The 23,622-nt window shown below is 41.3% G+C and overlaps 1 protein-coding gene across 1 annotated transcript in view; it reads left to right on the top strand.

Moving 5' to 3' along the window:
* Vwa8 (von Willebrand factor A domain containing 8) overlaps positions 1–23,622 on the top strand; it is a 335,644-nt gene that overhangs the window by 73,395 nt on the left and 238,627 nt on the right. The window contains exons 5-9 of the mRNA XM_052190877.1: positions 7,492–7,659; positions 13,117–13,281; positions 18,259–18,308; positions 18,856–18,964; positions 20,789–20,893. Coding sequence (XP_052046837.1) covers positions 7,492–7,659; positions 13,117–13,281; positions 18,259–18,308; positions 18,856–18,964; positions 20,789–20,893 — 597 coding nt within the window. The remainder of the gene's footprint in view (positions 1–7,491; positions 7,660–13,116; positions 13,282–18,258; positions 18,309–18,855; positions 18,965–20,788; positions 20,894–23,622) is intronic.

The following is a 23,622-nucleotide window of genomic DNA, read 5'->3' as shown; positions in this document are numbered from 1 at the left end:
GGTCCCGCCTCCTGGCTCCTCTGTCAAGTTCCTGCCAGGCTTCTGAGGTTGGACTGTAAACTCTGAGCACCCCCAACCCCACCCCAGGTTGTTTTTATCTTGGTGTTCAGTCACACCAACAGAAAGCAAGGTAGATCAGGAACTCTCTTTTCATATCCACATGCTCGGATTCAACTGTGATGTGAAACTTGCAATTCACTGCCACTGAGTGCATAAGATTAATAAATAACTTATGTCAAAATAGAAAAAAGTTAGATTTACTGGTCTTTTAAATTCTTAGTTGAGCTATGAATCTCATAGAGAGCTTACAGATGGTTTGCTCCAACAGCAAGCAACAGCCTCCTTAAGTTCTGTTTCAGTGATTACTCTCTTTTCTGTTTTTACCCACAATTCCTTCCTCCTCCTTCAATATACCCACGTTTTGAATCATTCAACAAATGGCTGCCACTACCCACGTGGTAGCCAGCTGGATCTCTGCAGCAGGATTGCTCTTTGTGGCCAGTAACTCTGGAGACTGTTAATCAGCTTTGGCTTGCCTGATGTTTCCTCCTGTTTGAAATGATGTAGTCTTGTTAAGAATATATAGAAGTGACGATGTGTCCACCCTAGCACAGGGTCAGAAGCGTACTGTAGGAGCCTGGCAGAGCTCATTGCTGGTCACATTGGTTTTGGTCATGATTCTGGCCTGTGACACTTACTGCTGTGATGTCTTCTGAATGGGGAGACTCTCCTCTGTTCTTTAGTAGCAGTGTTCCTAGCTGAGGACCCTACTGTGTGAGGTTTGCTCTGGAGAAGAGGTGCAGTGTGGGTGAGGGTTTTCAGGGGACCACAGGGTTTTCAGAGAAAAGTACTGGCTTTTCTCATCCACCAGTTTCTTAGTTTCTCATTTCTGCACAACCATTAGAGTAGAGGAGAGAATCTTTGTGTCCTTGGCTTCCGTTTCGGATCTCTGTGTTGATTCTCTGGATTGCGTGTGTATAAAACCACAGTAGCTGTGAGGGGACCGAAGGCAGAGCTCCATGTTCCCTCAGCCTTGTGTTGTCTTTCTAACCCATAGATGGCAAATTAGGAAGGTTTGATCTGTGTATATTTAAGTTTTTCTCAGCAAATAGGAATTTTTATCTTTGTGAAGCTTCTAAAAATCAAATATAATATTTTGTCTTATATTAAAGGTTGCTAAAATTTAACAAAAGAATTTTGTTACTAGTGGTGATATTTAATTTATTATTATTATTATTATTTGTTGAATTCCATAGCTGCCAGCAGCTATTACAGACTGGTATACTGGAACAGAAGCTAAGGGGTGAATAGGAGAGGGGAGAAAGGAATGAGGGCTAAGACAATATTTCACTGATCAAAGCCGGAAACTTTAATGGCGCCAGACCTTTTAACAGTTTGGGCAAACCCTTCCCCCCAGACTCTGGGCTAAGTTCCGGTGGAAGCTGTCTAGCTTCTCTTGGAGGTCCTCGTCTTGACTGCTCCCAGCTGCGTGGGTCACCTGCTTAATTCAGGAATTCCTAGACCTGGAGGAACAATGAACTTAACCTTTACTTTGAGCGCTCCATCCTAGGTGGAGCAGGATCCTGGCTATCTGGGAGAAGTAAACCTTGACCATAGTCAAGTACTCTTAGCATTCCACCCCAGGATAAAAATTCCTGCTTTAACCAACTTCCCTATTAGGGATTCCTGCCCTAAGCCAGGGATTGTCCTTGACCAAAGTCAAACTCAAACCATGTGCATGACTGCCCCAATATGGCTCTGTACATTTCCTCCCTTTTTTATTAATTTGAAAAAGAGGAGGTAGAAAACAAGTGGATAAATATCCTTCATAAGAAGGCGGGCCTTAACCAGGAGGGGAAGCATTGATCGTAATTCCTCTTAAATATTGTATAACATCTTTTTCAGAGGAGGGGTAATAGGCTCCCTTATTATTTTAAGGACAGCCTCTCGACGTTAACCCCTATGCAATTAGGTGTACTTCCTGGGGACTCAGAAGCAGAAATTCATCTCCCCATGTGGTGCTTTGCCTCGCACATCTCACTGGTACCCATGTTTGTTCATAAACAAACACACATAGATCTGAGTTCTATGTGGCTCCCTTTTTGGAGATTCACTTGTGTAAGTTTTGAAGCCAGGGGGTCTGCAAATGTCTTTGACTTGCAATCCTTCCATCCAGGTGAGCCTGGATGGAGACAGCCAGTCTGGTTAACAAACAAGGTCAAGGGTTAAAGGTGGAACAGGATTAACTTGTCTGAGGATGTCCCCAAGGTATCAGTTGCAAATCAGCAGTTTTAAAGACACAAAGCCTTCCTTCCCATAGTGGGGGACGTGGCTACCAGTGTCAACAGTTACAGTTGAGACCCTCCCCCCGCCCTTATCAGACAAGCTGGCTGATAAGATTTCTAGCCATCTTTCAGGGATTGGAGTCCTACTTACCAGAGGATGCAGGATCTGTGTTCAACTGACGAACCAATCTTTCTGGCAGCCATCGGGCTCCATCCTCTTTTTGTGAAAAAACACAAACGGATCCTCTCCCCCAAATTAAAACAGGGTCTGGACCATTCCATGTATTAGTTAAAGGGTCCCGCCATTTAACCATGTCGTAGGAATTGGAAGTAACTGGGTGCCAGTGTCGGTCTGCTGCAGGCTGACCTTTAGCATCAGTTTGCAGAAAATTCAAAACAAATAAGACAAAGGCAACATGTGCTTTTGGTGATCTTGGAGGGTATAATTCTCCATTTTTTGTTTTTAAAAGCCAATTTTTAAGAGTGCAATGTGCACGTTCAACAATCCCTTGTCCCATTGGGTTATAAGGAATGCCAGTTTTATGTTTAATACCAAATTCTTTACAAAATGAGATAAAGTTATTGCCAGTGTAAGCTGGTCCATTATCCGTCTTAATGACTTTAGGCATTCCCATAATATTAAATGCTTTTAAACAATGAACAATTACATTTCTAGAAGCCTCTCCTGTATGTAGAGAAGCAAAAAGGAATCCTGAACAGGTATCAATGCAAACATGTATATATTTTAATTTTCCAAATTCTGCATAGTGAGTTACATACATTTGCCAAATTTGATTAGGTATAAGGCCTCGTGGGTTAACCCCTAAGTGAGGCACTGGTGCTAAAGTAAGGCAATTAGGGCATTGTTTTATAATCATTCTTGCTTGCTCCTTTGTGATCTTATGACGGAGTCTTAATGTATGGCTAGAAAGATGAAATTTATCATGATCACGTCTAGCCATTTCTACAGGTTCTAAAACTAAAGCCTCTCCTATAAGAGCTCTGTCAATGTGCTCATTACCCTGAGCCAAAGGTCTAGGAAGACCGGAGTGAGTTCGTATATGGCCAATATAAAAGGGATTTTTTTCTAGCAAGAATGATACTTTGCAATTGTGAAAACAAGGATCTAGCTGGCGTATTAAAATTAAATGTGCCACAGGTTTCTAATAAGGGGACAGATTCCGCAACATATAAGCTGTCTGTAAAAAGATTAAAGGTACTATCTATAGATTGAAAGACACTTAATACCACTGTCAGCTCTGATAACTGAGCAGAAAGCCCAGGGGTCTCTATAACCACCTGTTGATTATTAATAAGATATCCAGCTCTTCCTTTGGAAGAGCCGTCTGTGAAAATTAAAAGAGCATTATGCAATGGCTGTAAAGATGTCATTTTAGGAAATACAACCTCATGCATATTTAAAAACTTTATCAATTTGTCTTGAGGATAATGATTATCTATAGTTCCTTTAAAGCCTATTTGAGCAAGCAACCAATCTGTGCTATGCTGTTTTAACCAAGCATCTTGATCTACGTTATAAGGCTGAATAATAACATCTGGTTCTTTGCTAAAATAAGTTAGTGCCTGCTTTCTTCCAAGCACAATTACTTGGGCTACTGCCTCATAATATGGCAAGATATTACGCCTTGAAGACACCCTCAAATGAATCCACATCAGAGGAGCCTTTTGCCATAATAAACCTGTAGGCGAATGAGTCGTATTAAAAATTAACAGATGTAAGGGTAAAGAATAATCTATATAGGTAACAAATTGGTTTTCAATAGCGCTCTCCACTTGCTGTAAGGCCAAAAGCCCTTCTGCGGTTAAGGATCTGGGGGATGTGGGGTCAGCACTCCCTTTTAGAATATCAAATAAAGGTCGTAATTCTCCTGTAGTAAGCTTTAAATATGGCCGAAGCCAGTTAATGTCACCCAATAACTTCTGAAAATCATTTAAAGTTTTTAAATTGTCCCTGCGAATAATTATCTTCTGGGAAAAAATAGCTTGATCTGTAAGTTTGAAACCCAGATAGTTATACGGATCCTGGGTTTGTACTTTCTCTGGAGCTATTTGCAATCCTTTAGCGGCTAAAGCTTGCTGTAAATCTTTAAAGCATAAAAGCAAAGTCTGAGGATTTTTTCCTGCAACCAGAAAATCATCTGTGTAGTGGACAAAGTAAATATCTGGCCACTTTTGTCTTACAGGCTGAATGGCCTGTGCCACAAATCTTTGACATAAGGTAGGACTGTTTGCCATGCCCTGAGGAAGAACTGTCCATTGGTATCTTTTCATAGGTTCCATAAAATTAACAGAAGGAACACTGATGTAGCTGCCCGCGGCCACATCTGAACTGGGGACCTGGAAGAGAATTCTGGGGATAAACGGGAAGGGGACGAAAGGGAATTGAGTCAAGACGACAGTTGCCGATAGAGACTGACTTTACTATTATTTAGCCAATATATATAGTCTTTAGAAAACAACCCTGCCCCCCAAATGGCCGCGAATTCCTTGGTTCTTCTTCTCAGCGGGTTGCCTGCTTCCAGTCACATAGGTTTCTGCTGGTCTCCAGGTGAGACTGCCCTGAGGCAGCCTTGGTTGTTAAGGTGAAAGCGGCTGTATTGTTCCCAAGGGAACAAGGGCCCGGAGCTAATACCAGGGGAAGGGTGGAGGCTGCAGGCCAGGTCTAGGCTGTGGGGGAAGGGACAATTCCCCCTTAATTATTAATTTTTAACAACTCAGTGGATATAAATATATTCGTCCAATGAACAATACAGCCGCTTTCACCTTAACAACCAAGGCTGCCTCAGGGCAGTCTCACCTGGAGACCAGCAGAAACCTGCGTGACTGGAAGCGGAAGCAGGCGACCCGCTGAGAAGAAGAACCAAGGAATTCTCGGCCATTGGGGGGGGGGGGGTAGGGTTGTTTTCTAAAGACTATATATTTTGGCTAAATAATAGTAAAGTCAGTCTCTATCGGCAACTGTCGTCTTGACTCATTTCTCTTTCGTCCCCTTCCCATTTATTCCCAGAATTCTCTTCCAGGTATCCAGTTCACATGTGGCTGCAGGCGGCTACAATTATTTTATCAAGAACTATGTGTTCTTGAGAAGACAGGTTTCTTGTAAAAGAAAGCTTAACTCACCTGAGGTGGGTTTTTATAAGAAAGTATCCCAAGCCCTTCTGTGCCAGTCTGTTGTTTGAGTTTTGATATTGCAGAAACTGTGGTTCCAGTTTTGTTCTTTACACAGAAGAGGCAAGATCTCCTATACCCCATTCCTTTTGGAACCCTGAAGTTACCTTGATTCATTCAATAATAAATGAATGAATGAATGAATGAATGAATGAATAGATGCCATGACATGATGGTCAGTTTTATAGAAGAAAATCAAAGTATTTGCAATGATGATAGATTTGAAAAATTGTGAGCTAATCTTGTTCTTAAAGTGGGATAGTTATCTTTGGTCTATCATTAGGTCCTAATCTTATTTCCTTACAATAGTTCATAGATACCTGAAGTAAATGAACCCTTTGTTATACAGTGCAAAATTTCACAATTTATCGAAAGGAAACCTGATTAAGAAATTCCTGTTTTTTTCTTTGATATTTGGAAAATGAATGCTGTAGTACTCCAGAGATTTCTCTGGTCATTGAATGAGTATGTGGAGACAGAGTAGAAGCAGTTAGTTCTTTTTTCCATTAATCACTAAAGAAAACCGGTCGCCATGCTGGATAAGTTCAAGTTGAATTAAGGACTTTGGAATATGTAGACAAAGCAAATCTAGTTGATGAGAGACAATTTTATGACCCTGTCATAAAGGAAGGTATAAGACATGCTGGTTACTTTTTGTCAACTCAACAAAAGCTTGATTCTTCCACTGCTGCAGTTACCTGGGAAGAGGCAATCCCACTGAGGAATCACGCCCATCAGATTGGCAAGTCTGTGGCCATTTTCTTGGTTAATGATGGAGAGAGGGCCCAGCCCACTGCAGGTGGTGCCAACCCTGGGCAGGTGGTTGGGTTATATAAGACAGGCGTCTGCTTTGGGTTCCTGCCTTGAGTATCTACCTTGTATTTCCCCTGCTGGTTGTTACCTGGGAGTTGTAAGATGAGACAAACCTTTCTCTTAGTTGCTTTTGGTCAAGGTATTTATCACAGCATGAAAAGCAATCTAGGATAGAAATGAAGCAGAATTGGGAGAAATGAGGTGTGCCTGGAGCTGTGGGGTCTGATTGCAGACATCTATGCAGTGCAACCATATGACCTGAAGCTTGGGCGAGCTGGAATTTGGAAATAGATTAGCATAGAAAAGGTATCCGGAGCCTAGGGATGGAGATTACTGGGAAGCAACATGAGCAGTTGTGAGGAGAAGCTATGGGTGATGAATATAAGTCTGGACCTGCATTTAATGAACTCACAGGAAAGGAAGTTCTACGGAACTTCAGTGCCATGAAGCCAAAGATGATGTGAGGAGTGGTGAGATATATTTAGCAGCATTAATTCTGTCTGTGTTGCATGCAGAGAAATGTGAATTAGATTTTCCTTTAAAGCTGATTTTCAGGGACTTTGAATGTAAACATTTGTGCCTGGAACTTGTAAGTTAAAAGAGAAGTTCACCATTTTCTGGGCCATTATCATCTCCTCCCTGCTTCCTTCCATTACTAATTTTCTTAAATCCACAGGAATACAGTACTTACTTATCAGTTCCGTCAGCCAAATGTGTAATGTCAGCTTTGAACATCACATGAAAACAGAATTTGTTTTAATGATGCATTAACAACACTGTGGTCTTTAAGCTTTCCTACACAGATTTTGGTTTTCTCAAGACTTATGAAACAGAGGCCAGAACATTTCCTTCGTTCCTCTTCTCCAATTAAGGAATCTGTTCCCTTGTTTAATTACGTTACCCATTCATAGATAACTGTTAGTTTTCTATTTCATTGGCTAGGCAATCTAAAATGTAATGTTTCAAAAAACCCTAGAGATCATCTGCAGCTCTCTTCATTTAACAGATGAATAAACAGGCACAAAGAGGAAAAATCGTTTGCCTGAGATCAGATAGGCAGAGACAACAAAACTAAGACTGAATCCACCCGTCCTGATTCTCCGTCTCTAGAACAAGGAACAAGCTTAGTTTCAGTGCAACTGTAATCAGGCAGGCTCTGATGCTCTTGCTGATTTCATTTTGCCTTTGTGTTTCTTGGAAATAGTGTGCTGTTCGGGCTGCCACGGAAGGCAGGACGCTGGTTTTAGAAGGCTTGGAAAAGGCAGAGAGGAACGTGCTTCCAGTGTTGAACAACTTGCTGGAGAACCGCGAGATGCAGCTTGAAGATGGACGCTTCCTGATGTCTGCGGAGCGCTATGACAAGCTTCTCCAAGTAAGCATGGGAAAGCCAGCTGCCGGGCGTGGGGCGAGTCTGTGAAATGCAGCTGTGAACTGAGACAGTGCTCAGGTGGACTTTCTGTTTGGCAAACTGCCTGAATAAATCACGAGTTTATATGATTTTTAAAAGGCTTCCATCTGCAAAGACCTGGATTGCTGGGTTCCCCCATTTCTTTGACACCTCAATAGCTATTCTCTTACCCATTTTTCTCCTTTTTTCCTTCTTTAACAAATATCAAAGCAATGGCTTTTAGACAGTGCTGAGCATCTGGGATACAAAAGTCCAGCTCTTTAACTCAGAGAATGCAGTGTTGAGTAGGGACTGGCAGACATGAATAGGGTGTTAGGAAGATGCTCTGGGGGCTGGAGAGATGGCTCGGTGGTTAAGGGCAGGTGCTGCTTTTCAGAGGATTCCAGCTTGCTTCCCTGCATTCACTTGACAGCTTGCAGCTGTCTCTGACTCCAGTCCCAAGACCTCTGCTGCTCTCTCCTGACTTCTAAAGGTCCCAGGTGCACATGTGGTGTGTACATATACACGCAGGCTAAACCTTCACACATGTAAAATACCTGATGATCCAGGCCACCAGCATTTCCTGCCTGCTTCCGTCCCTGTTCTCGCTTTGTACTTGACACCCCAGTCAGTGGTTGATTTGAAACCTGTGTCTTCTGCCTGTGATCCCAGCATTTCACAGGAGAGTCAGAAGCTCAAGGTTACCCTTCAGTTCCTAGTGAACTGTAGGCCCAGAGGGATGCTCGTGACCTTGTCTCAAAAAGCAAAATGAAGCAAACAACTCTAAACTCAACCAAAACAAAATAAACAAATATGAATCTGTAGTGTGCTCTGAGCCAAGTGGCTTCCTGTTTCAGAGCAGAACTGGGGTCCCTTTCCAGTGCACCAGGACACCCACATACTCAGGCCCCTGCCAGCTCTTTCCTCAGCCTTTCCATCTGCCTCCTTTTGGCTCGTGTCTACAACTTCACACTACTATGTTATGCTTGTTCAGTAGGCTTCTCTCTCCCTGGTCCAGGCTTGGCTTTGTACAGGCTTTTTTTTTTTTTTTTTTTTTTTTGTCCCTGAAATGGTTTTCCTCAGGTATTTGCTCGTCTCCTACAACCCCTTCAAGTCTTTGTTACATTACCAGTGGAACTCCCCTTGATCCCCTTGCTCACAGTGCAGTCTCCCCTCATCCATGCCCTTGTGATCTTCAGCTCTCCCGGTGCTGTCTCCTGGCCCTCTGTAGGGCTGCTTATGTTCTGGTTTCCTGCCTCCTCCCCCTACCAGTGTACATGTCTTAAATAGGCAGGGATTTTTTTTCATACCTTTTGAAGAATGCTTAGCATCTGATGTTCATGAACTATTTTGCTAAATGAATAGTCAGTGCAATAAATGATGTGACATATGCATACAAGGAGGTCAACACTTATGGACAGTTGTGAGCCATCACATGCATGCTAGGAATTCTGGAAAAGCAGCCCCTACTCTTCACTCCCTGTCCAAGGAGGGCTCTCAAAGGCCTATGCGGTGAGGCAAGCAGTGAGAGGCGCTTCATCCTTGGTCACTGAGTGTTAGCTGCACTACACTGAATCTCTTAGCAGCTGGTGCAGCCTCTGCAGCCGAGCGACACTATGGGACTGGAAGTCTGTCTATCTCACATTTTTATTTACAGATATGCATGTGCTAATCTGTTATACTTTGCTCAAAAGTGGCATCATATACTGCTCTGTGTGTGTGTGTGTGTGTGTGTGTGTGTGTATTCACCTTTCATCTCCCTGAAGGAGCCCTGGGGTTACAGATGTTTATTTCATGTGTCTGGGTTTTACATGGGTTCTGGAGATTCAATTCGGGTCCTCACACACTGCCAGTGCATGCACCCACTGTGCCCTCTCTCCAGCCTTGTGTCTTGTACTTCACTCTGAGACTGCTTACATAGGCCCAGGACACCGGCCACTAGGTAATAGATATTGATGCTGGAGAGTCTCTAATTGTACTGATGCTCTAATTCCTGTGCACAACCAGTGTGGCAGTCTGTGGAAGTCCCCACACGGTGTTGTCCTAACTCTGGTCATTTTCTCCTTGATATATGGAAAAACGATCGCTTCCTAATATAGGTAGATGATTGTAGATTTCATCAATAAGAATAAGCTAAATTTATACCTTCATGTTATTATAGTTTATTATAGACAATAAAGGCAAAATTTATACTTTGTCATTAAGAAAGGTTGGATATCATGTAGAATACTTTCCTTTAGCCACTTTCTGTTATAAAATAACTCTGCAGAACTGGAGATTATGTTAGTTACTTACTAGTTTTAGTAAAATTTTTAGAAAAACACTACTAAAGCACAGAATTACTTTTAAAGCACATATATTGCTTCATACCAACACATTGGTATATTCTTTATTGTTACAGTAGAATTTACTGAATATATTATTGCTTTGGATACAAACTCAGGACATGAGAAGTACAAAGGGCTTTTTAACACACCAGGCACGAGCATCATCAAACGAGAAGGATTTATCTACATTGTTTTTTCCCAAGTAGTAGTTAACACAAACACAGACTTTTTATTGATAAATATTTCTGATTCCTCAGTATCTCATGAATATAGGTATAGGAATATATCCTTCTTAATACTTATATCCTTCTTAACACTTAATGTGGTTAAAAAAATATAATTGCCATAACTGAGGTTCCACTTTCTTTTGACTAGGTTCAGTTACTGAATTTTATCATCTCAGAAAACTTGTAGCTAGGGAGGTGAGTCAGTGGATTAGACTAATTGTTCTGCACATGAAGACAGTTCAGACTCCCAGCACCCACATCAAAAGCTGATCATGGCTGCGTGTACCTGTGACTCAAGTATTGGGTGGCAGAGAGAGACACACCCTAGAGATGTGCATGTGTTATCAACCTGGGGCTCACCCTGTGCCCCAAGGCAGGTCTGCCCACCTACCCTCAATAGGCCATCCCAAAGAACCAAAGTAAAAGTGGAACCAGAAAAAGTGGAGACTTATTCATGTAGTCACATTGGGAAGTGGGACAAAGGGATCCAACAAATCCCTGAAATCCTTGTTTGTTTGTGGGGCCCTGAGGAGAGGTCTAAGTTTAATTAGAGGGCGAGTGATGGGGGACAGCTAAGCAGTCCTGGTCAAGGTGTGGTTCCGCCCACCACTGTCCATCAGTGCAGAGGCTTCAGTCTCATCCTGTGTGGTGGCTGGCGAATTGTTAGAACTGTTTGAAATCTCTTCCACAGAGACTGCTTCCTCTCTGCTGGTGCCCTTTCCTTCTCCCAGCACGAGATCCCTGGCGAGTCTTACTTATTTTGGGGTCCATTGTTTTAATAATCTGATTGTCAGATTGAAAGATACAAGTATGTTATTAAAGTATCTAAATTTCTGTCCAGCTGGCTATGTTAGCATCAGATGCATGTTCCTCCAGACTCAATTACATGTACCATGCGCCCCTAGTCTGCCTGTCTCTCTCTTTCATCTCACTCTCTGTCATGTCTACCATCTGTCTGATCTATTTCTTGCTCTCTTATTGGTTTTGTTTAGATGAGGAAGGTAGAGTTTTATTATTATAGAAATAACTAGTTTGTATAAACTTAATATTCTGATTATCTGTGTTTTGAGGATTTCAGACAAGTCTGCATCCAAACATTTATTTTCTAGTGTATGTGGCATACTGTCTTCGGGTTACTTAATAGAGTTACATTAATAAATGTTTAATTTGTGATTTTAATTATGATTAAGTTTATTTTAAAACTTGATACATACAACCATCCAACAGACTTTTTTCTGTCATGCACTAAAAAGGCTAAGTCCTTAAGATCTTGGAGTTAACTTGAAACAAATTTTTAGGAGTAAAGGCCAAATAGCTTTGGCCTTTGTTAAAAGGCCAATTGTTAAAAGCTTGCAAAACATAGTTAAGTGGGGGCTCAAGGGGCCCCCAATGAGCAGGGCTCAGAAAAGGACCCATGTTTCTAAGTTCTTCTGTTGAGCTTTGAGCATTTGTGCTTATCCTGTGAAATGGAAGGCAATTCACTGCAAATGCAGCCACCTTAGTGACATGCATGCTGTCTTTGCAGAGCTGCAGTTGTTGGATAGGTTGAAGCCAACAGGATCATAGAAGGCGGGGGTGGGGGCTTAGCGGTTTGCTGAGACTGGGAGAATCAGACACAAGGACGACAGGGAAGGTTTGGAATGCCTGTTAAATACTTCCGTGCTATAATATTGCTGTTCTCTTGGACGGTCTAGTCAAAGTGGTGGCCTTAAAAATCTTAAAACAGTGCGTTTTAGTTTTCCTAATGCTGCAGTCCTTTAATATAGCTCCTCATTTTGTGGTGACCCACCATAAGATTATTTTCATTGTTACTTTATAGCTGTAGTTCTGCTACTGTTACACATTGAAATGTAGGTATTTTTGTTTTCTGATGGTCTTAGGAGACCTGTGAAAGGGTCATTCAACATCCCTAAAGGGCCTGCTAACCACAACTTGAGAATGCTGTCTGAAAAGTGTGTGTGTGTGTGTGTGTACATACATACATATACACATTTATAGACTTTGTAGAATACCTTGAATCTGTGATGAGTCACTGATAATTGAAGAAAGGCACATTTACCAGGCGTCTGCCTGTAGGTATATGTGGACATTCACATAAATGCTAATACTTACTTTTTGTGGCTCTCAGCATCATGTAAGTTATATTATTCGCACATTATATGTGAGAAAATTGAGGCTCCTGGAGTAAAGTCACAAGTAATTTTGGTAGTTTAGCTAGAGCTTCTGTCAGTCGCCTGCGTCACAGCCTAGTTTGTCTCCAGAGCAGCCCGCTGCTGTTCTCTCAGCCTTGCCTACGCTGGGCCATGGGCATGTTAGTTAGGTGACTCCTCTGACTGCTGTGTTGTTCACTCATGTAATGTTGTCTATCTGTATTGGCTGATTACATGTGAAATTTGTGGAATGTGAATGTGAAATTCTGAAAAGTTAAATCAGAAAAGTGAATTTTTAAAAACATGGTATTAGCCACACGCCTTAATAGAAGTAGCCCTGTAAGTACACTTCTCTGTTTAGGTCTATGGGCAGCCTCTACTCTAGTGCTAAGCCTAGAACAGGTCTAGCTTTCTGATAGTATCTGCCCTCTGGCCCTCTTCTTTTGTGCTATGGACTAGAGTGTTGCAATGTCTCTGGCTTCTTTGTTCCTGGGGTCTGGGCTATCTCTCCCTCCTACCAGCACAGTCTTCAGGCTGTGAGCTTTCTTTGGCATCTGGATCCTCTTTGTTTTGCTGCCTTCCTCCGCAGCTTGATTTTGAGAGTTCTCAGACACTCCCCTCTCAGCACTGGGTGTGATTTCTGTTGTGGCAGCTCTGGCCTTTCAGGCTGTGTGGCTGGCTCTGGCAGCTGCAGTCCTCATCACTTCTGCTGAAGTGTTTGATCTCTGTCTTTCATAGGATCACACTAAAGAGGAGCTGGATGCTTGGAAGATTGTCCGAGTTAGCGAAAATTTCCGAGTGATCGCCTTGGGCTTGCCGGTGCCCAGGTACACTGGGAATCCATTAGATCCCCCACTCCGTTCTCGATTTCAAGCCAGAGATATTTATTTTCTACCCTTTCAGGTAAGTAAACCAAGGACCTAGAACATGAAATGGTTTTTTACTTATAATAAGACATTAAATTCTATATCAACATTAGTATATTTTTATTTTTGCTTTTATTTTATGTGTATGAATGTTTTGACTACATGTATGCCTGTGTGACACACTCATGTGTTTAGTACCCATAGAGGCTAGAAAAAGGCATCTGATTCCCTGGAACTGAAATTATAGATAGTTGTGAGCCACCATCTTGGTGCTGGGAATTGAACTCAGTTTTTCTGGAAGAGTATCTAGTGCTCTTAACCACTAATCTCTCACTAGACCCCCTCCTTTTTGTTTTTAAACATTTATTTATTCATTTATTTATTTATTTATTTATTTATTATTTATTTTTATATGAGTACACTGTAGATGTACTCCAGACACCAGGAGAGGACATCAGAACCCATTGCAGATGGTTGTGAGCCACCATGTGGTTGTTGGGAATTGAACTCAGGACCTCTGGAAGAGCAGTCAGTGCTCTTCAGTCCCCTGTTTTGTTTTTTTTTGTTTTTTTTTTTTGTTTGTTTGTTTGTTTTTTGGATTTAAAAACACTTAATGATAAAATTAAAGATTTACATGGAAAATATTTCAGATAAACACGTTAAAGTTGACAATTTTCATGGAAAATTAGAGTAAAGTGGTAGACATATAAAACATTGCTAAATTAATTGAAATATGGGATAGAAACATTTTATGATAGAATTGAAGATTTTCGTGGAAAATATGTAGAAAAACATCTTAGAATTGAAGATTATCTTGGAAAATTTATATGGATATAATAATGGTAGGCATAAAAATATTCCTAAGTTTATTGAAAGTGGAATTATAAACATTTTCTGATAAACTTGAAGATTTACATGGAAAGTATTTCTGATAAAATTGAAGAAATATATAGAAAAACATGTTAAAATTAAAGATTATCATGAAAATTATATAGATAAAATGATAGGCATAAAGATAATTCTAAGTTGATTGAAGGTGGAATTATAAACATTTTCAGAATACATTGAAGATTTACATGAAAAATATTTCTGGTAAAATTTAAGAAATAAATAGACAAGCATGTTAAAATTGACTATTTCATGGAAAATTTTAACATATAAAATGGTAGATATAAAACTCTAAATTAATTGAAGGTGGAATTAGAAATGTTTGTGATAAAATCAAAGATTTACATTGAAAACAATTCTGATAAAATAGAGGAAATATATAGAAAGATATTAAAATTGAAGATTATCGTGAAAAATAATGCAGATAAAATGATAGACATAAGAAACATTACTAAATTAATTAGAAGGTGAATTACAAACACTTTCTGATCAAATTGAAGATTGACATGAGAAGTATTTTGCTAGTCTATGTCTTTTTATTGGGGAGTTGAGTCCATTGTTGTTAAGAGATATTAAGGAATAGAGTTTGTTGCTTACTGTTATTTTTGATGTTATTTTTATGTTTGTGTGGGTATCTTCCTTTGGGTTTGTTGGAAGAAGATTACTTTCTTGGTTTTTCTAGAGTGTAGTTTCCCTCCTTGTGTTGGCATTTTCCATCAATTATCCTTTGTAGGGCTGGATTTGTGGACAGATATTTTGTAAATTTGTTTTTATCATGGAATATCTTGGTTTCTCCATCTATGATGATTGAGAGTTTTGCTGGGTATAATAGCCTGGGCTGGCATTTGTGTTCTCTTAGGGTCTGTATGAGGTCTGCCCAGGATCTTCTAGCTTTCATCATCTCTGGTAAGAAATCTGGTGTAATTCTGATAGGTCTGCCTTTATAAGTTTCTTGCCCTTTTTCCCTTACTGCTTTTAATATTCTTTCTTTGTTTAGTGAATTTGGTGTTTTGATTATTATGTGCCTTCAGGACTTTCTGTTCTGGTCCTGCCTTTTTGGAGTTCTGAAAGCTTCTTGTATGTTCATGGGCATCTCTTTCTCTAGGTTAGAGAAGTTTTCTTTTTTTTTTTTTTTAATTTTTTTTTATTCGATATAATTTATTTACATTTCAAATGATTTCCCCTTTTCTAGCCCCCCCCACTCCCCGAAAGTCCTGTAAGCCCCCTTCTCTTCCCCTGTCCTCCCACCCACCCCTTCCCACTTCCCCGTTCTGGTTTTGCTGAATACTGTTTCACTGAGTCTTTCCAGAACCAGGGGCCACTCCTCCTTTCTTCTTGTACCTCATTTGATGTGTGGATTATGTTTTGGGTATTCCAGTTTTCTAGGTTAATATCCACTTATTAGTGAGTGCATACCATGATTCACCTTTTGAGTCTGGGTTACCTCACTGAGAGAAGTTTTCTTCTACAATTTTGTTGAAGATATTTACTGGGCCTTAAAGATGTAAATCCTCGCTCTTGTCTATACCTTAGGTTTGGTCTTCTCATTGTGTCCTGGATGTTTTGGGTATCCAGCTTTATGCATTTTGCATTTTCTTTGATTGTTGAGTCAATGTTTTCTATGGTATCTTTAGCACCTGAGATTCTTTCTTCTATCTCCTGTATTCTGTTGTTGATGCTTGCATCTATGGCTCCTGAATTCTTTCCAAGTTTTCTATCTCCAGAGATGTCTCACTTTGTGACAATTTCTTTATTGTTTCTACTTCCACTTTTATTTTTTATTTTTTATTTTATTATCATTTTTTATATTCTTTGTTTACATTCCAAATGATTTTCCCTTTTCCGGTTCCCCCTCCCCCTAAGTCCCATAAGCCCTCTTCCCTCTGCCAGTTCTCCAATCAACCGCCTCCCACTCCTCTCTTCTGGCAATCCCCTACAATGCTGCATCAAGCATTTCCAGGACCCAGGCCCTCTCCTTCCTTTTTCTTGGAAGTGATTTGATATGTGGTTTGTGTTTTGGGTATTCTGAGCTTCTGGGCTAATATCTACTTATCAGTGACTGCATTCTATGTGTGTTCTTTTGTGAATGAGTTACCTCACTTAGTATGATATTTTCCAGTTCCAACAATTTGCCTAAGAATTTCATGAATTCATTGTTTTTAATTGCTGAGTAGTATTCCAGTGTGTAAATATACCACATTTTCTGTCCATTGAGGGACATCTGGGTTCTTTCCAACTTCTGGCTATTATAAATAAGGCTGCTATGAACATAGTGGAACATGTGTCCTTATTGCATGCTGGGGAATCCTCTGGGTATATGCCCAGGAGTAGTATAGCAGGGTCCTCCGGAAGTGTCGTTCCCAGTTTTCTGAGGAACCTCCAGAGTGATTTCCAGAGTAACACCAGTCTGATTTCCCATGGGCCGGGAGAGGGCCTACCAGTGAGTCTTTGATACCAAGGATGGTGAAACCTTCCCATTGTGATGAAGCTGAGCCCATCAGAGGCAGAGGTCGGGAGCTTTGCAGCATTCTCAGTGACAGTTAGGAGAACCTGCTTGAAACCTGGGAGTTAATAGCAGGTGACTGCCAAAGCCACAAAGGCCCCATTGGAAGAGCAAGATCCATTGGCTACTGAAGTGCAGGGAGCAGCCGAGAGTGCCAAGGGAAGAGGCCTACTGTGCATGGAACGGGTGGCAGGCAGCAGTAGGGAGAAGTAAGTCCCAAGTCTTAAGTCTAAAGTTTTCCCTCTCTTGAAAGCCACAGTGTTTTTAAGTGACCAGAGGACTTCTGATTTTTGTTATTTCATATGTATGCATGAGTGCTTGCATGTATGTGTGTATCATGCATGTGCCAGGTCATCAGATCTTCTGGAACTGGAGATTCAGGTAGTTGTAAGCCACTGATGTGAGCGCTAGGAACTGCAGCCGGGTCTCCTGGATATGCCTTACTCAGGCATCCAGTTCAAGTAATCCATATCTGCTCCTCCTTCCAAGGGGAAAGTTACAGAGAGGATTTCCTGATTTCGAATGGGAGGGAAGGAGGGTGGTGGAAGAGGAGGGGACATACATGAGAATATCAGCCTGCAGGGTAAGCATCCTCAGTGTACCCGTGACCTATAAGAGTCTAACATTGTGCCATCTTGCAATCTCACCAGCAGTGGAGGAGTGTTCCTCTTTCTTCACATTCTTGCCAACACCTGCTGTCTCCTGAGTTTTTAATCTTCCACTTTTAGATCCTGGATGGTTTTATTCAGTTCCTTCACTTGATTGTTTGTGTTTTCCTGTAATTTTTTAAGGGATTTTTGTGTTTCTTCTTTAAGGGCTTCTGCCCGTTGACCCATGATCTCCTGTATTTCTTTAAGGAATTTTTTTGTTTCTTCTTTAAGGAATTTTACCTGTTGACCGATGTTCTTCTGTATTTCTTTAAGGGAGTTATTTAAGTCCTTCTTGAAGCCCTGATCATCATCGTGAGATACGATTTTAAATCCAACTCTTGCTTTTCCGGTGTGTTGGGGCATCTGGGACTTGCTGTGGTAGGAGAACTGGGTTCTGATGTTGCCATGTGGCCTTGGTTTTTGGTAGGGTTATTGTGCTTGCCTTTCGCCATCTGGTTATCTCTGGTGCTAGTTGGTATTGTTGTCTCTGGCTGGAGTTTGTTCCTCCTGTGGCCTGTAAGCCTGTGTCTTTACTCCTCTGAGCTCAAAAGTGAAAGCACTGCTGGGAGATCTGTCTTTCCTGGCGGGCTGTGAACAGAAGGCTGTGGAGTTTCCTGGCTCCCTGGTGCAAATTGTGGTGGGAACACTTCTGTCCCACCTGCTCCACTGATCTTATGCCCTGTGTGCTCCTAGCAGGTCCCCTCCAGAGAGAAGGTTGAGATCTCACCTCTGTGCTCAGAAGTGAAAGTGCTGCTGGGAGATCACTCTCCTGGCAGGCTATGCACAGAAGGCTGTGGAGTCTCCCTGGTGCTGTTTTTTTTTCTTTACAGGGTGCCTTTGTCTTTATTAAATAGAATGTATCATGAAATGCTGCAAATTAGTGTCTCCTTAAAAGTTTGGTTTATTTATAAAGTGTTTATGTTTCATCTGTTGTATTCATTATTAATTGGTTGTATATGTTTCTGCTATTTAGGACCAATTAAAACTATTATATTCAGTTGGAGCCAATGTTTCTGCTGAGAAGTAAGTATACTTTATAAATATTAGATGATTAAACATTTAATTTGTTTAAAAATTAAATTTGTTATTGTTAAACTAAAAAGGTTGCTTAACAGTTTAGTTTGTTGAGTTTTTATAGAGGCTTCCTTCACAAAGACATGCACATTGAAATCAGTCCAGAAGTACGAGTCGGCCTTTGCAGACAGACAAGAGTGAAGCAGGAGCCTAAGGATTTCAGCACAAAGGGGGGACTTGAGAACTGTGACTCCTCCTTCAAATACTTTCAGCATCTATACCTTAGCTTTGAGCTTTAGGAAGGTGGGACTGAGGCTCCCATGATGGATTTAGACCAGGTTGTGCAATCCTCACATATTGTGATAGATTAGAGGAAACATCTAGATAGCCAATCAGTTTCTGAATTTTTAATGGGATATTTTAAGAACCATTGTTCTTTAAGAATTCATAGTGTATTTCATGTTTCTTAGATTAATGAAATCAGCCTATTTTATATGCAATGTATATTTTACATGTTAAAGTTATTCAAATATAATTTGAACATTGTCTCCGCTAGGATTTCTCAGCTCTTGTCCTTTGCGACAACCCTCTGCTCCCAAGAATCCTCTACACTCGGGCTTCCAGACTTTCCCTTAGATAGTCTGCCAGAGGCAGTTCAAATCCTGGTAAGTGTGAAATAATCAAACGGGAAATGTGGCAAAGGTGAATTGAAACTTATCATTGGAGATTGGTTACTTGAATTACCTTGTCATTTTCTTCTATAAAAGGCCTGAGGTGGATGTGTGCACTGGAACAAACTGTGCAGACACCAGTGGATGCTTGGTCTCTGGGGAGCTTGCAGTTTTGAAGGGAGAGGTAGACGTGCACCTTCTGGAGGTTCCCAGAGAAAGACAGCTTCAGGCTGACCAGAGGATAGATACACCTTAGGGAAACAGATGGCTACTCGGACCCAGCCTGAGGCAAGGCAGCCGAGGCAGCCTTCCTACCCTAGCTCCCAGGAGTCACTGGTTATTTAGAAAGGACATAGGTTTCTAGGTGCTGGCAGGTCTCCCAACTTGTGAAAAAGATGGCTCCAGGAGCCTACCAGCAGCCTGCATTTGTAAGACTTTTATAAGTGTGGGAAGGGAGAGGAAGTGGGGCCGCATGTAGGGAGCCTAAGAGCAGACCCGAGTACATTTGCAGGGAACACAGTTATTTTCCCAAAGCCTGTGGTGTCTTGACTGGAATGATGGGAAAGCCTTCAGGGCAGAGGGCAATACAGAATGTGCAGCCACAGACAGGCCAGGAATGTTTGCAGAGTGAGAACAAGTTGTATCCTTAGAACTGAGTGCTTGTGGTAGAGACAGAGGTTAGAACCCCACAGTGAGTTGTTTTGTTGATGAATAAGCCTGCTTGGGTTTTATGGTGGGGGAGGAATGGCCCAGCTGAGGTAGATGGAGTGTGTTGTGATCTTTTGTATGGCAATGGAGATTCCTCTGTTTCAGATGGGAGAGGAGGGAGACCCTGGGTCACAGCAGGGAATGGGAGGAGGCTGTTGAAATGCTGACCAGGACCCTGCTGAGGAAGACATCAGCTGAAATAAGACTCTTAAGCTTGTTGTTTTCCCTAGTGTTTGCAGGTAGTCAGACAGCTTTCCTATCTCTTGTTTACATTGTTGTACATATCCCGCATACTTCTTGTTTACTAAATTCTATATATCTCTTTTCATTTTTCCTCAGAAATTTTTACATTGAAAATTCTCTAATCTGAAAAAAAAAAGTTTAAAGATAGCAAAGCAACCACTCATAAACTCTTCAGTTAGGAGCCCCTGTTGTTAACTCATTGCCACCCCTGCTTCCACAGGAACCCTTCCACACCCAAGGTTTCCTGAGCTATTGGAAGGTAAAGGCAGTATTTTCTTAAAGTGCAAAACCACTAAGAATTGGTGCACCCTGTATGTCCAGAGCACGGCTCCCGTGCTCGATAGCTTGTTAACAGTGACCCAGGAGAAGGACCTAACTCCCTGAATGGTGTGAACAGACTAGAGTGCAGTGTGATGTGGGGGAAGAATTTGAGGCTAATGAACAGGTTTTAAGTTTGAAGCTATAATTGTGAGACTTGATGGATGTAGATGAGATTAATTGGGATTAGTAATAAAGGATGGAAATGTGCTTTGAGTGATCCGGTGGGGGAGATAAGTGCTCCTGCCGGTGTGTCAGATCTAGATACCACAGGGTCTGTATCAGAGCTGAAGGATTTGAGCTAGAGCTCCAGAACAAGGCCAGAGCTAGATAAAGAAGCAGGGGACCAGCAATACAGAGAAAAGCCAGGAGGGTGTGATTCTCTCAGGGATCCGATGCAGGACAGGAAGAAAAGAAGCCTCTGCTCTTTTACGTTGCTGCAAGATACTTTTTTTCTGCTTCTGTAAAAATAAAGCAGCTTCAGCATGATATGTACATTGTTTGTGACTGAGTTTTTGCTGACCTCTCTATATGTCTGCTTCCAAATAGGATTCCTTTCCCATGATGTCAATTGAACATGCAATCCAGTGGGTGTATCCTTACACTATTTTACTAGGACACGAAGGGAAGATGGCTGTGGAGGGCGTTTTAAAAGTGAGTATATGCGTCCTGTCCACCCCATCTTCTTCATTTCATGTTCTTTCCATCTTCCTATTTTTCCTGTACCCCTCTTACTTTTCCTTACCTATCTTTTTTTCTTGGTCTTCTCTTCTGAGAAAGGAAGCAGTTGATGCCAATAACAAGAAATGGTGCAACAGTGGAAAGCAAACACTCAGGTGTGGGTGTGGCTGGGAGATTTGATTTATGGGGCAAATAAACAAATACAGCTGAGCAAAGGAATGGATAAGTTTATTGTAGTGGGAGTTAAATATCTCACTGCTGAAGAAAGATTATGAACACGAAAAGAGGAAGACATGAAAGGACCCTGAGGTACAGGATTGGAATTGGAGACGTGAACATGATCATGTTGCTTTTCAGTGCTCACAGATCAGAGCTGGGAAGATGTGACCAAGTGTCTCCTTGCCCCAGATGGAGCACACAGCATAATAAGGAAGTGACTCCACCCAATTCTAGTTTGGTGCACCAGAGAGTTTAAGCTAGGGTATTTACAGGAGCCAGGGGAGTTGACAGTTGGCCACACCGTGTACTCACGATGCATGCCATGGGCCTAGTGCACAGCCTCGTGAGTACCTTGTGTGCACTGCTGGGGAGAGATGCTCATACACTGCCTGCCTTGTGAACCTGCTCTCCTTCCACCAGGGAATGGTAGTAGGCATTCTTGGGAAAGTCTTATGTTGGTAAACATAGTGGCTCCGATTTCAATATGACAGTGGCCGTGTCATGGCCAGAGGATAATGTTACCCAATAGGTATGAAAAGCTGTGTGTGTGTGTGTGTGTGTGTGTGTGTGTGTATACATGTATATTAATGTCATCTTTGAATATCTTCTTGCAAAACACTCAGTTGACTTTAAAATAGGAAAGTGATATTTTTATAGTCACTGTCGACGTGACCAGGCAGAACAAATTGACATTACATTAGCACTGTGTGCCTTTCAAGCCTTGTGCTGGGAAGAGAGCATGTTTGCCAGGAATCCTGCTGAGAGTTGAGGATTTGAGTTAGACTATGAAGAAAAACAGTACAGTCCTGCGCTAAGGGACACTTTGCAGTCCATGAAAGACAACTGAAGAACTGCCCTGGGTTGATGGCGACTGAAGAGTGACAGCAGCTACGTGGCTTGTGTCTTCCTGCAAGGTCTTCATTCACATAGGAACAAGTGGCATTGTGGGTACAGCTGAGAGCATGTACATGGGTATCAGTTGGTTAGTATGGTTGCATAAATTTCTTATTTAGCAACTTTAGGGAGTGATTAAATTTGCTAGAGTTCTTGCTTTCAGAGAATAATGAGCTCTGATGTTTAAGAGTACAGGCTATCATAACTTCAGCTTGCTCTCAATTTGTTGATGGGGGAAAAATGAATTGGGTGTACACATGTATGTGAAGTAGTAGGAAGACCAAAACAGGCTGGAATTGTAACAAGGAACTTGGGTGAAGGTGAAATAGAAATTTTTGTTTAATTGTGTTCTTTGATTTTCTTATGTTTGAAATTACTTCAAAATAAAAATTGCAAAACCTTAAAAAATCTAACATTTAAAAATTTAAGAACAAATATGTAATGTAATAAGAAGTTAAAAATTATAATGTATTTATAGCCCAGAATGCATTTTTATAATTATGTAAAGTTTATACAATTTTGAAATTTTTAATATCTTCTCTGGTATAGTTTTATGATTAAATTTATGCTTTTATTTTCATCCTCAGTAGTTACAACGTGAATACTGTCTAGGACCTCCGTTATCTAAAGGCCGGGATTTGACAGCCCTAAGTGTTCTTCAGGGTCTTGTTTAGGCACCCATATTTGAGGTTTCATGATTGTAGCAAGCAGGTCATGGCTTTGAAGATATCATGTAGAAATAGGCATATCCTGGTTCTTACAGCCTCCCCACCCCTTCATGATTATCTCTGAGCCTTAGATGTATGGTTGCATTGTAGATGTTCTGACTGGGGCTGAGCAGGCACCATAAAGTCGCTTATTCTCTGCTTTTTGTCCAGTCTTGGGTCTCTAATAGCTTTTATCTGTTGCAAAAGGAATCTTTTTTTTTTTTAATTTTTTTTTATTCGATATAATTTATTTACATTTCAAATGATTTCCCCTTTTCTAGCCCCCCCCCCACTCCCCGAAAGTCCCGCAAACCCCCTTCTCTTCCCCTGTCCTCCCACCCACCCCTTCCCACTTCCCCGTTCTGGTTTTGCTGAATACTGTTTCACTGAGTCTTTCCAGAACCAGGGGCCACTCCTCCTTTCTTCTTGTACCTCATTTGATGTGTGGATTATGATTTGGGTATTCCAGTTTTCTAGGTTAATATCCACTTATTAGTGAGTGCATACCATGATTCACCTTTTGAGTCTGGGTTATCTCACTTAGTATGATATTCTCTAGCTCCATCCATTTGCCTAAGAATTTCATGAATTCATTGTTTCTAATGGCTGAATAGTACTCCATTGTGTAGATATACCACATTTTTTGCATCCACTCTTCTGTTGAGGGATACCTGGGTTCTTTCCAGCATCTGGCAATTACAAATAGGGCTGCTATGAACATAGTAGAACATGTATCCTTATTACATGGTGGGGAGTCTTCTGGGTATATGCCCAGGAGTGGTATAGCAGGATCTTCTGGAAGTAAGGTACCCAGTTTTTGGAGGAACCGCCAGACTGATTTCCAGAGTGGTTGTACCAATTTGCAACCCCACCAGCAGTGGA

The sequence above is a fragment of the Apodemus sylvaticus genome, chromosome 8 (genome assembly GCF_947179515.1).
Source record: "Apodemus sylvaticus chromosome 8, mApoSyl1.1, whole genome shotgun sequence".
NCBI classification, from domain to species: domain Eukaryota; kingdom Metazoa; phylum Chordata; class Mammalia; order Rodentia; family Muridae; genus Apodemus; species Apodemus sylvaticus.
The sequence above is the reverse complement of the archived record's forward strand: the minus strand, read 5'-3'. Positions and strand labels throughout refer to the sequence as shown.